We start from the raw sequence: 14,480 nt of genomic DNA, 5'->3' as shown, positions 1-14,480 counted from the left end.
GCTAATCGATGAGTTATGCATGACTGTGCATGTATCGTGTCCGCAGGTTCCACTGGATTCTTATGGTAATTAAAGTTCAGACCTCCTCGGTTCTCGTCCACGACTCTCTGAATATGGATCCGGCGCTTTGGGGCGACATGAGAAAAATGATGCAAAAGTAATTATTTTCATTCATTTGCGCTCTATATCGATCGGCCTATTTCGTTCATCATTTCCTAATATCAAGTAACTAATTAATAACTCTCTTGTTTATTTAATTTTCTTTGCCTCGTAGGGTTTGGAGACGGTTCGTAGATACCAAGATCGGTGAATTCAAAAAAGAGCTACATTTTAAAATGGCGGTGCTGACGATCTGGGGATACTCAGCCACCGGGGACAAATCTATGTGGATACTATGTTTGTGAGAGGATCCGGAGATACTGCAATGAGCGGGACCGGACGTGTGAGAACAACATCTCGAGGAATAACCTCCGGAAGACGCTTAGTCCGAAGCTCGCTTCCGACCACTTCAAGAGGAACTAGCCTGGATGGTTGGCGAGGAAGTCATCGATCCTAGAGGAGAACACTATTACGATGACGTAGATCTTTATGTGCACCGGAATTTGTAACTAACTTGTTCAAAATTGTATATGGTCATCCGATATTGAATATATATTGTATATGGTCATCCGATATTGAATATATATTGTATATTCCTCTTGAATTCTTTTTGGTTCTAATTTCAAATTTGTTTGAAATTGTACATTCATATGCATGTATGTATACGATACCGTAGAATATGTGAAACTCCTTCAAAATTAAAACCCAAAAGAAATAAAATAATACAAATTAAAAAGAAACCAGATTTAGGGGGAGGGGGCTAAACCCTAAACCTCGCGGAGGCCTTTAGTCGCGGTTGGCCAGAAGAACCGCGACTAAAGGTCCTCCGCCCTGGCGCTCGCCTGCGGCCCACGTGGATGAGCCTTTAGTCGCGGATCGTAAGGAACCGCGACTAAAGGGGGGGGGGCCTTTAGTCGCGCTACTTTGGTCGCGGTTGGGCCACCGCGACTAATGGCAGTTGCCAACCGCGACCAAAGCCCCTTTTTCCACCAGTGACTCCTGTAGCTTTATTCAGAAGATGATACGTAACATATTTGATTGGACATGCCCAATCAGAAAATTCCAGGATCAGTTCTAAAGAAGCTACTGAAGAATATAATGATAAAGAATTTGGCGCACACATGTGCAGCCTTATTAGCCTCCGTACAAACAAAAATAAATCTAAATCCCCGAAGATTTAAGATGATATATGTTCCATCTCCTTGAAAACTTGGCCACTGGCTGACCTCATTCCTTGTCCAGACTGCCGTCGATTAACAACATCGTGATAATCCGTCTCCAGCTCAATATTTCTCCGTTGCTAGCATTAATCCATCTCCGCAAGCAAGGATTGAGTCGCCGGGGGCCTCCGTACGTTCAACCTTCCTGCAGCAAGCAGCCCCGAACTGTCCATCCCTAAACACGTTCCTCATCAACAAACACCATCAGTGTTAATTTTAAAACAATTGTCATCCGGTTTCCTCCACTTCTCCACGATTGTACTTGTATTAGCTTTCTCTTTGCCAGGAAACTCAGATTTTATCAGTTCATTCGCTCTCCTTGGCTGGTACTTCTCTTCTCCATGTCCATGATGAAATTTTTTCTAGTTTCTCTAGATGCACCACAGAACTGAAACTGCAATGCTGGCTGTCTAGAACATCCCTCACCCATGTAATAGGGTGCAGGTTAGGCACATTCAGACCAAAATAATTTCTTGCCGCTACCAGAAGAGTTTGGCATGCTCACAACGTATTAAAGCATGGTAGAAATCTTCTTTTTCATAAACACACAAAGGACAAAAACTAATGGGGATAATATATCAACGAGACAAGAATACAGAAAGATCTAGATAATTTTTTGTTTGCTAGGCTAAGATGTAAAGCCAATGCAAAATAATAATCTAATTCTGACTGGTACTCCCAAGATATCTAATCATATTCAGGTTCAACAAGAAAAAAATGATACTCTGATTCTGATCGGTACTCCCCAAATATCTGAATTCAAGATGTGGATTTTTTTTTTGAAACAGATAAAACCTCGCAGGTTCGACTAAATACCGACAATGAAAACACACATAAAAGCTAATCCGTACACACAGCTTAAGGCTGTCCTACTTTATTACTCAAAACTGATAAGAAGCATCGATGCAAATAAACTCAGAACAGAAGAACACCTGGTTATCTGAAATACAACATAATTGGCAGTATGACAGACTCTAATGTGCAACATAAGTTGACAAAACATATGTTGACGAAGCATCATAATATGAGGTAAAATCAAACCGAAAAATCGAATTTAAACCGTCCCAGAAAAGGATAAATTACTGAACTCAACTTGCTCTGAAGGGTTCACAACACCACACAGTATATATAGGAGAACAACACCTTATCGTCAACCAACACAAGATTGAGGTTGATTGTTGTCTGATCATCACGGGTCCTGCAGTAGTCCCATATGAGAGCAACTTCGACACCGATGCACCAATGCCTAATGGCCGGAGAAACATGAGAGAGCTCTTGGCACAACCCATTCTGAAAAGAGATGGCCCAGCAAACTCTTTACTACAATCCGCATGATATAAACTCAAGGCTCCGTCAATATTTCTGTGCCCATCCTAGTGACCAGCACAATATGCTCAAACTGTGTCGCCCAGGTGCCATCCGAATGATAGTAGTCCATCCATTCTCCCATCTAACACACTCTGCTTTGTCCATTATAAGTAATAGGTTTGCAAAAATTCCAAAGAGAATGTCAACTTCATCTGAACTTTTAAGACACGTACATTTCTACTTAAGATAAAAGTAAAAAAAAAAACGTCTAGGACTACATATAAATATAAAGCTTAATTACCAAAACATATAGACTTCCTTAAAAAGCAATGTTTTAACTTCTGAAAATTGACACATTGTCAATCATAGTCAAACCACTGAGAATTCCAGTATATCATACTTTAAAGGAATAGAAGGGAAATTGTTTGGAAATAGAACTTGAAACATATACATCAATACATAGACTGCAGTACATACCAATTGTGAATGTTTGACCTTCAACCATTTCTGTCAGACTTACAGTGCGGAATGCTAGGATCACATGTCACCATTTGATCTGCAGGATGCAAATTATTAAACTTCTTGTACACAAAATGAGCTGAACTCTAAGGAGTCAGAACATCCATGAACAATTCCCCATAGGTCATTATAATCAATGAACAAAAATAAAATCAGATAAAGACTACCATAAAATAAAGAATCATAACACAGGCACCAAGTCACTGAAAATTCCATACACTTCATAAGACCATCACAGGAAAAACCTCATGTCTTTCCATCTTGCACTGACCCTCCCCCGCCACATCCGGTGTACCACTTTTTTCAGCCGATGGATGCTTCAGAAGGAGGTGGGTGCGAAATTCACTCCATGGTTCAGAGGCAGAGGTAGATGCCAAATTGAACTACACTCCCTTCTTGATGGGTTCCTGGTACGCATAATTTTCTTTGAAGGTGTCCTAGAAATTTAAAATTACCAAATCAACTGAGAGAAAAGCAATACAAAAATAATTTCACTATAAGGTAGAACATGAGTAAGGAGTCTGTAGTGTAGTCCTTATTATGGTTCATCAAAGGCATGTAAGAAAATATAAGTGCATCAAACATACACAGAGATCTTTGTTAAGTAATCTTCAATTGAATGATCCTTTTACAAAAACATATTTACCATATCGTCTGATGGAATGTCCCAGTATTATCACAGCAGAATATGTCAACCTGGTATGTACAAGAGAATTTGTAAGAGTTTGCACACAAAGAAACATGAACATAATATGGTTAGTTTACTAACATTCCCAGCAGATGACATTATAAATGGCTCTGTGCAGAAATTGCACGTCAGATCTGAAGTCATTGAAGATGTATTAACTGCTGTAGAAAACTGCATCAGCAGTTCAGAAGGGATCACAAGAATCAACGAACCACATAAGAAAGGTTTATATTTGCTCCTTGTTGGATCATCCAGTCCCTATACACTGACTAAACAAACACTTCAATGATACAAGTACATAATAGCATGTAACTTCATTTTATAAATTTATAGTGTGTAATTGAAAGATCAATGGACTATCTCAATCTTCGTGTTATCTAAAATTACCATCATAAGAACATAACCTGCTGCAATTATCACAAAAAAAGCAAAATAGTATGAACATGACACTTTCCTTGCTAGTTGCAGTAACCTGTCATGCAATTCAAATGTCAGCTTTAGATATGCATACTCGGAAGTCACAATCATTTCTAGCTCACGAAAGGAAGTTACCCTCTCGGTTGAGAATAAGACATCAGTTTCAGAGTTTCCTACTGGCATTCTGGCAAGAAACAATAACCTGCAGAAGCAAGATGAAAACATTTCAAAATAGTAGAACCATCATGAATTTCAGGGGCAATAGGATGACATGGTAAACTTGCACTGGAAAAATATTATAGTCTGCTGAAAGTTAAATTGGTTGGGGATATGTAAAACTCAGCTTTTCGTTTATTGTCTTGCAATACTACATGAATCAGAACAAAATATATCAAATAATCTAATTCTTTTAGTGTTCTGCTATACTGCAACTGTGGCAACTGTACAAGCAAAAAACTGAATGTCGCTGCTAATTCAACTAAACCAGCCGACCATATTTGTAGCATACCAAATAATCGTGTGACAGGGAACCTAGAAAAGAGTAAACATACCAGGTGCCTCCTACTGTGGTGCCTCTTATAAAACCAATAATCGATAATCGATGAAAACTCAAACTTTTGGAGTTTTAAGAAATCTGGGAAGCAACAAATGAGATCGTCCCTCACCAAATCAAGAAAGAAGTCAATTGTGGATGCGTGAAGGCCATGATTCTCACACGAGTTGTAGATTAAATTTGCAATTCAGCAAGCCAAATGAACCAAACAAGTAGTCTCCCCCTCACGCACAATTATACCCTCTGATTTCTAATGTGAATGCATGATAATATTTGCATGGTTAACATACATGACTACATATTAATTAGGCAAATGAAGACTTACAGTGTCAGACATGGTCAGAGATGCAGATGAGGCATCTCCACGTAAGTGAGGAGCCGAGCTCCCCGAATGGCCACAGCTGCATGCTTGCACCTCGTGAGTCGTGACTACACACGCAAGACAGATGTTGCCACTCATAACAGCGTCGGCGCCCGATAAAAGTGATCGCTGTGATGGAGGGAGCCATTCTCCGACAACCAGATCGGCGTCAATGCTTTGCCTTCACAGAACCGGTGTTTCCCTTTTTCCATAATATGCAATTCATTTTTAGCCCTAATTGCTAAATTCTTTGTGCAGCTATCCCTGCATGGGAGCATTTCAACAAACATATGGTGGGCATGGCACAAACCTGCTAGGGCCGGTGCCTCACGGATGGCCATGTTGCTCCCCGCCGCCAATAGGAAGGAGCCTGGTCCTCTGCGTCCCCCTCCCGCAGCCGCTTCAGCCGCTGGACCTTCAACCATGGGAGGCCGGTGGCGAGTTCCCCGCTCTATGACGGCGAGGCACGATATAGACGAGGTGAGGGCGACGGGGAAAGAGGTGGAATGGTGCCGGGAGGAGACGAGCGAGGCCGGTGGAGCGGCGGCGGCGGCGGCGAGGTTGCGTGTGAGGAGGGGAAGCACGAGGGGAGGAACAGACGAGGCGGTGGCAGGTGGTAGCACATGTGAGTTGCGAGACTGGTGGCTATCACCTTTTCCCAGCCAACCATCTCTTAACACTGCCTAGACTCCTCGCCCCAGTCCCTGCGGGAGACGACCACGGTATCGGGTGGTGGCGCCAGCGCACGTGGTGTAGCGATGGAGAACGGTGGCTGCCGCCCGGGGAAGAGAAAGGGATTGCTGGCGGCGGATGGGGGTAGGCGGCGAAACCCTAGCTCTGTTCGCCTCTCGGCATCCAGAGAACTGCAAAGCGATGAAAAACGTCGGGGGTGGGGGGTGGGGGCTGTGTGGATTAATTTCCCAATTTGCAAGGGACCGAAGTTCAAAATGCACAGCGACGGGAGTCCGGGTTGACGACCAAAACTTGGTCGTAGTGTGAAGGTGGGCAGAATAGGGAACACATTCCTCCTTTTTAAGTAGTGTAGATAGACAACGTACTTGTGCAGGTGCTCGATTAGTAGTATGGAATAATAAAATTTTGGTTTAAAATGCACACTAAATGAGGGAGTAGATATAGAGATTTTTCAGGAAATTTCTCTTTAGGCCAGCACGGTTCAGTTATAGTAGCGCGCCGCGCGATGCGACGCGTCGGGTGTTACCCCAGCCTGTGGCACCTCTCCATTCACGCCGCCGCCAATCAAGCATTGTTTACTGCTGCAGGCTGCTTCATATAGCCGGGCTTTCCGGACGAGGCTTGCCTGTGCCGCGTACGTGCGACCATCCATGCGACGCGAGGCACGGACGGCATCCAGTGATTTGCCTCCCACTCCCCCGATCCGATTTTTCTGGTAAAAAAAAGAGCAAGGCCAAATACAACGCCGGCCGTATCTCTGAATCTATTCCTTCTCTCCTATACCTATACCCATCCATAATACACGCGAAAGCATTAAAATTAAACATCAAATAGGTAATAAATAATCACATCGCGCGGGAACACATACAGGTGCGCGCCAAAATCCGATCCCCTCTAATCAAAGAGAACCATGAGACTGATACGCATCAATCAACACAGGCAAATTCCAAATAACACTGACAGTTTACTTTGTACAGACTCCTATTGACCTCCCCAGCAATCAGCAACAGTCGCCGATGGATACTTCAAGTAATCATGGGCATGATGTCCATGAATCTCACGACCGGACAGTAAGAGATCTGGCCATACTCTTCATGATGAATCAAAGTCGAGATTTTCAATTTTTCTGAACCGATCCAATCCTACCACTCCTTTTGCCTTCCTTCATCAGGCATGCGATCAGCCTACATGTAGAATGAAGTCCTTGCAAATTTGTAGGAACATCTGCATTCACAAGAGCACATGATAATTACTTTAGGAAATAGAGGATAGGTATTCTAAATTTATGAGTTCGCATGACAGTGAACTTTCTGTTGCCGTGTGGATCTAAATTAAACTATGTTCTGTCGAAATAATGGCTGCTCTAGTACTATATGTACATACTGACATTAGACATCACTTAGAATGTCACATCCGTGTATTGACTAGATTTGTGCAAAATGTATATGAAAATAGCTGCTCGTGCCGCTGAATCTGATGAATCATATGATGAGGCTGCTAACTCCGCAGAGCAATTAGCACAAAGAGTGGAGAAATGCTTAAAAATTAGAGCTGATCCAGAATTGAACAACTCCAGTACTACAGAAGGTACATCTTGTACTTATAATTGTCTAGGCTAGTTCCAAACTAAAACTTAAATGAAATTGAACTTGCCCGCTTTTGTATGCAGAGTTTTATTTCAACATAATATTTTTTTCAGAGTTTTATCTCATGTAACTTCGAAGCTGAAGTAATTTTTATTAGAATCTCTCTACTAGAACTTGTTTTAGTGAGAAGAGTGTTTTCCATGTCAAGAATAGCTAAGACCAGTCTGTACAGTATGTGACAATCTCACTCAAATTCCCGTTTGTTATACAATTGTGCTTTAACAAGTGCCCAAAGAAACAACAGTACAACTGAAAGTTGAATGTACCCTGAACTGCAACTCAATTTCCCAATCAGCACTGATGAGGTAAGCTAATATGCTCCCAATTTACGGTCGTAAAAAATTCAGTGTGTATATATGGCCACAACCACATCTCATCCTCACAGAACACTTGCATCCATCATGCTTTGTCTAGTCCTTAAACAGATAAAAATTTGCAGAATTGGATAATGACATGCGCTCACACAACTATGGGGAATTCATGTCCTCTAGATTAACACAAGAAGAAATAGAAATTTACCTGTGTCCGGGCATGATGCTGAGTCCACGAGCTGTTGCCTGACAGCTTTCTTGCGGACGACGCTGCTGATTGCAGACTGCCGCTCACGAGATTGCCCACAGCAGCCCACTGCTGCTTCTGCCCATGGACGAGGCGACGCGCTTGGGGGAGTGAGACTTGGAGCCGGTACGAGCACCTTCACCCATCCACCTCGCCGCAGACACGGATGGTGGGATGGTCCGTGGCGGAGGAACGGAGATGCGGCCGGCCTCATCCACCTCGTTGTCGCCACGGGGACTGTTACCAGAGCTTACTCCGATTGAGGCCTTCCTTCTCGCGAGACCACCGAGGCCACCGCCGGCCTGATTTGCAAGGGGCCGCGGTTGCCGGAAACTGGCCGACGACGAAGGAACAGAGGCTCGGTCGTCCTCATCTTGGTCCAAGCTCCACAGCTGTAACTCCAAGGCTACGGAGCGACGAGATCCGTCGACGGAATGTGCCTGGAGGCCCGATGAATGGGAGTGCACCTAGAGGTCTTGACGTCGCCGGACGTCTCAGCTTCCGATGCTTCTTCTTCCCAGCTTGAGTTCACACAGGGGAGACATACGGAAGGAAAGAGAAGCACACCGGGTAGATGGATACGGAGTTACCGACGGTTCCATATTTCTGGAATTTTTCTTTTTTTGTGACGGAAAGCTGGAAATAAAGAGGTGCGGGAGGCAAATCACTGGATGCCGTCCGTGCCTCGCGTCGCACGGATGGTCGCACGGACGCGGCACAGGCAAGCCTCGTCCGGGCTTTCCTCTCCTGCAAACCCTACTTTTCCTCCACCTCGTAGCGACCAGAGGAGCAGATGCAGGTCGCGGCGCAGAAGGCGAGGGTGGATGCAATCAACCGCCAGAGGAGGCAAGACGTCCTTGGCCTTGAAACCGCGACCGGGGGAGAAAAAGGCGGCTCGCCGTCGTCGAGAGAGAGGGATGTAGCCATCGTGGAGATGGACATCAACTGGTTCCACTGCCCCGACTGCTCCTTCGTCCTCACCCCGCCCGTCTTCCAGGTACAAATCCTCTACCACCCTTTTTTTGTTGGTCTTCTTCAACATCACCAGATCCGATTTCACCATCTCGTCATGCAGTGCAAGGAGGGGCACCTGGCCTGCGACCGCTGCCGCGCCGGAAAGTGCCAGAGGTGCAAGGGCGGCGGCGGCACATTCGACACCCGGAACAAGGTGGTGGAGCACATCATCTCCGTGTCCAAGTTCAAGTGCCCCTTCACCGGCTGCCACCGCTTCTTCCCCTTCCGCGACCTGCGCGCCCACCGCGAGGCGTGCCTCCACGCGCCCTGCTTCTGCGCCGAGCCTGGGTGCACCTTCGCGGCGCCGCCCGACACGCTCCTCCGGCACCTCGTCGTCCACCACTTATGGCCCGCGCGCCCTCTCGTCTACGGCCAAGTCCTCCGGCTCCGCGCGCCCCTGTCGGAGCCGCGCCGCCTGCTGCACGCCAAGGAGGACGGCGGTGTGTTCGTTGTGGTCATCGGCGCGCTAGGCGCAGTCACCGTCGTGTCGGTGGTGTGCGTCAGGAAGGTCGGCGGCCCGTCCCAGCCGTGTTACATGGCCGAGCTGCGCGCCAGCGGCCCGCCGCTGCCAGGCGCGGCCACGGGCAGCATAATCAGGATGCCAATGGAGACGGTGACGAGCACCGACAGCCCCGGCGAGGTCTCCGTGGAGAAGCTGCCTTGGGTTATGTCTGTACCGTCGACGTATCTGCTGGCCGGTGTTGATGGCGATGGGGCGTCAAAAAAGCTGCACCTGAAGATCCAAATTAAGAAAATTTCCTGATTTTGTTGAACATGCATGAATGCACCTTTGTAGCAAGTAGTGAGTACGAATGGACATAATATGATCCATGTGCTAAGTTGTTGTCGTAAACCTAATTGCACGGTTTGTCATGTCATTTTTTTGTACGGTTTTATAGCCGAGCTATTGCCTTTTTAAAATCTCCAAGTACAGTTAGGAAAACTCTATTCCTCCAGCCGGTCTAGGAGGGGACGTAACCGTTTTTTCTTCATCGTTGTCTCACACCCGCACCACAGCTCCCACGACTCCACGAGCCCCACCTCCAGCGTCCCCTGCCGTGAGCCATTGCCTCGACTCAAGCTCCTCCGTCACCGTAGATCGAGCTCTGAGCGCTCCGTTCAAAACGCCCTGTTCGGGGACCCTCATCCCCATGGCTGTCGTCACAGTTTCGGTGTGTAGCGCCATGGTACTTCTCTAGTTAGCTCAGTGTTCCTCTCCTTCCTCGATTTGGATCTCCTTCGGCCTCCACTACTCATCCCACCGCTGTGGCGCTGATTCTAGCACGTGTGACCGTCGCTGATTCATGTCTGCCTCTGCCGCTGGCTTCTCCTCCCCGTAGCTACGCCGACTGCTGCTCCTCCCCCTGTCCGGCGAGCGGTGCCCTCCCTTGTATTTCCTCTATCTCCGGTGAGCAGGTTCACCCCTCCTCTGTGGTGGTTTTCATGGGGGCAGGTGATGAGCTCCATTGTTTTGCCCACCAAACTTCAGGGGAGATGTGGGGAATACTGGGAAGGGATTTGAGGTGGCCTGATCTAGCGTTGGTAGTAGGCGAGACGAATTTTGTCGCGGAAGCTACGGATTGGTGGCCAGCGAGCTAGCATTGGCCATGGCAGAGCCTCCATTATCAGTAGGGAAAATTTCCTGATTTTGTTGAACATGCAGCATGGATTGTAATATGATCCATGTGGTAAGTTGTAGTCAACCTAATTGTACCGTTTGTCATGGCACTGCTGATAATCCATCGGAGGCACGGAACCTCCCAGCCTCCTAGCTCCCTCAGTGACACGTATCAATTCTTTTGTAAAAATTCTGACTTTGCTCCTTCGTAGAAAAAAAACCTCGCTTTTGCTGCATTGAAACAAAAAAGGTCGTTTCACCCAGAAACAAACTAGAAAAAACCCGTTGGACAAGGACCTCGCCGGAGACTCCAGCGCCTGCGGTTTCGGCACGCCGGAGACTCTATTCCTCCAGCCGGTCTAGGAGGGGACGCAACCGTTTTTTCTTCATCGTTGTCTCACACCCACACCACAGATCCCACGAGCCCCACCTCCAGCGTCCCTTGTCGTGAGCCATTGCCTCGACTCAAGCTCCTCCATCACCATAGATTGAGCTCTGAGCGCTCCGTTTCAAACGCCCTGTTCGGGACCCTCATCCCCATGGCGGTCACCACAGTTTCGTTGCGTAGCGCCATGGTACCTCCCCTTTTTCTACTCTAGTTAGCTCAGTGTTCCTCTCTCCTTCCTCGATTTGGATCTCCTTCATCCTCCACTACTCATCCCACCGTCGTGGCGGTCACTCTCGCACGCGAGACCGCCGCTGATTCATCTCTGCCTCTGCCACAGGCTTCTCCCCCCCCCCCCGTAGCTACGCCGGCTGTTGCTCCTCCCCCTGTCCGGTGAGCTGGGCCCTCCCTTGTCTTTCCTCTATCTCCGGCGAGTAGGTTCAACCCTCCTCTGTGGTGGTTTTCATGAGGGCAGGTGATGAGCTCCATTGTTTTGCCCACCAAACTTCAGGGGAGATGTGGGGAATACTCAGAAGGGATTTGAGGTGGCCTGATCTAGCGTCGGTAGTAGGCGAGACGAATTTTGTCGCGGGAGCTACGGATTGGTGGACGGCGAGCTCGGATTGGCCATGACAGAGCCTCCATTATCGGTAGGGAACACAAGTTTGTAGGGACTTTTTGATGTTACATGGTGGCACGATCGGTTACATGTAATTCTCGTGTCCACGCGAAAGTGATGGATATAGCCACACAAATGTCCTCTCGATTGGTCATACAAACACATCTGGCACACTCCCAAGTTGCGCCGGAGTCCTCCCTCAGCTCTCCCCCACCGTGGGTCTGTTCTTCATCTCATCGACAACATCTCAACTCTAGGTTGTATTTTATATTGGTTCTTTCTCTAATCAAGCTCTTGCCTCTTTCAGATCCAAGCTATGGTTGCCAACATTAGGCTAGTGGGGGATGGGGGGATCCGTGGCGAGTTCACTCACATGGCGAATGTGCTTGTCATGCAGGAAGGAAGGAGAGTCGTGCGGAACAAAGAGAGTTTTTAAAGAAAAAGAAAAAGAGATGAAGCTGAGGAAGAAAACCCAAGCCTCAAACATGCTAGGGTCCATATAATTAAAAGCACCAGGCCGTTGAAGTGTAATATCAGCGTGATAAAAAATAGAATTTTATGTCTTAATAAAATAAAATTACTAACAATAACATGCTAGGGTGATGGTTAGAAGAAAACATAGATCTAGACTGATAAAAGGCAACTCGCAAATACACAAACATGTAAGTAGCATACATGAATTTTTGCATACATGTAAACCATTATATATCTGAATTTCGCCTAGTAGTATAAATCAACGGTCAAAAGGTATATTCTAGAAACTACATCTACGCATTAAAAAAAGTCGTCAACTTTCTGTAGGCTGAAAGCAGTGGGGGACCTAGGACAAAAAAGGCAGTGGGGGCCTTGTTGTGTGGGCCCCACATGACCTCATAACGCCATCTATACCCATATGAAGTAGGTACTAGCGAAAATTCGTATTAGAGCTTAGGCAACATGGAGCCCTTTATTTTAAAATTTTAAGACATGATTTTAAAATTTTAAAAAATTAAAAATACACATAATGATGTAATTACCAACATACAAATTCTCTAATTGGAATATTATATTCTAGGTTTAAGAAAAATGACAAAATTTGACAGATTTTGGAGGTTTGAATTTTGCATGGTTCACTACTTTAGATTTATCATACACTATATATTTCACGTAGATGTCGATAATTTTTTTAGGAGAATAGCTTAGGACAAACCTAAAACGTTAATTACTTTTGGAATAGTGGGGAGTAATGAATAAGCTCACAAGTCCTTGAGACGGTTTCATAAAATAGTTAGTTTTTCAATTTTATATTGAAAATTACGAGGATTTGAAGTGTAAACAAAATAGTTCTGCCTACGTTTTTCTAGTGATGTGTGCACCATGTGTCTGCCTTGTGCGGACGAGACTGCTGCCAGATGAGAGGGAGTGATTGATTCGTGTGTGCCTTGCTCTGCTACGACTTGGCCTGGGCTTTTAATTCTTTGCAAGCAGGCCAGTCCTGCGCGTGATTGGGGGCCAACGGCCTGGATAGAGCGGGGCATCGTCCCCCAAATCATCCCTAAACCGCGCCGAATTGACCGTTTGGGGGACGTGTTTTATTCGTGCCGTGTTTGGGGGACGTCGCTCCCCAGCCGCGTCCCCCAAATGCCTTCCCCAAATATTTAAAATACTTTTTTTGGCATTTTTATTTCAATTTCCACAAATTAATACATAATTGGGAACGTGGTTTACACAAAGACACAGTTTGGAACATGGTTTTCCATAAACTAATACATTGTTTGAATCATGGTGGACACAACTATAAAATTTTGCAAAAAAACTAAACCTAATTAGGTCGTGCATCGAAGGTTTCCTGTGTTCGCTGCTAAGAAAGAACACTCGAGGGCACATCCAGTCACCCAAACTGGAAAATCCAGCGGGAGGATGGTGCCCTTGTTGGTTCTACCGATGAGGCGAACATCCAGAAACTTCCGTGCACGTATTCGCTGCGAAGAAACAACACTCTTCATCATTAGTCGTCCTCCTCGTTGGTGCTGTCGCCGTGGTAGTCCCGGCGGCAGCGCGTCTCGTCGAAGACTTTGACGCTCATGTCCCTGTCGCCGAAGTAGGAGAACAGGAGGATGAAGCCGGCCTCGAGGCTGTGGTGCCGCGCGAACTTCTCCCAGCCGATGTTGACGTACATCTTGCCGCGCGCGTCGTAGATCACGTCGACGATCCACCGGTAGTAGCCGCACGCAGCCTCCCGCAGATGCATCATGCGCGGGCGGTCATCGCCGGCGACGTAGTCGGCGAAGGAGTCCGTCAGCCTCTGGATGCCGCGCGGGTCGCCCTTGAGGACGAGGACGAACTCGAACAGCACGTACGGCTCCACGTCCATCTCCGACGATGAAGCCGACGACGTGGGAGGCGACAGCGAGCGTTCAGCTCTACTGCGGCCACGACCACGACCACGGCCACGGCCGCGAGGTCGGCCTCCGCCTCTACCAGACATAGCATCGAGTCTTGTTGAGATGGTGGCGGCTAGGGTTTGGGAGAGAGGCGCTAGGGTTTGTGTGTGAGAGGGACGATGAGAGGCGGCCCTTTTATAGGCCGGAGGGAGGCGGAGGAGCGGTGGCGCTCATTAACGCCGACACGCAGAGCTAGGCGCGACGGGACGCATCGCTGCGCCTCTGCGGGAACTGCACCGTCGCTGCAAAGCCAATAACTTCCGTCGCGAGGTAGGCGACGGTTAGGTTAAAATTTATTGTGCCGCTGACGGGTTGGCCCCGCCACTCCCCGCCTCGCTTTTCGGTGTGTCCGGCGTCCC

General features: G+C 47.1%; 1 protein-coding gene across 1 annotated transcript; it reads right to left on the bottom strand.

Moving 5' to 3' along the window:
- Positions 1–6,667: 6,667 nt before the first annotated feature.
- Positions 6,668–8,590, bottom strand: LOC124680356. The gene is made up of 2 exons (XM_047215427.1): positions 8,024–8,590; positions 6,668–7,082 (listed from the first exon to the last, which is right to left on the bottom strand). Exons 1-2 carry the CDS (start codon positions 8,274–8,276, stop codon positions 6,976–6,978), a joined length of 360 nt encoding a protein of 119 aa, XP_047071383.1. The 5' UTR covers positions 8,277–8,590; the 3' UTR covers positions 6,668–6,975.
- Between the last annotated feature and the right edge of the window lie 5,890 nt (positions 8,591–14,480).

This window comes from Lolium rigidum, unplaced genomic scaffold (assembly GCF_022539505.1).
Source record: "Lolium rigidum isolate FL_2022 unplaced genomic scaffold, APGP_CSIRO_Lrig_0.1 contig_13398_1, whole genome shotgun sequence".
NCBI lineage: Eukaryota > Viridiplantae > Streptophyta > Magnoliopsida > Poales > Poaceae > Lolium > Lolium rigidum.
The sequence above is the reverse complement of the archived record's forward strand: the minus strand, read 5'-3'. Positions and strand labels throughout refer to the sequence as shown.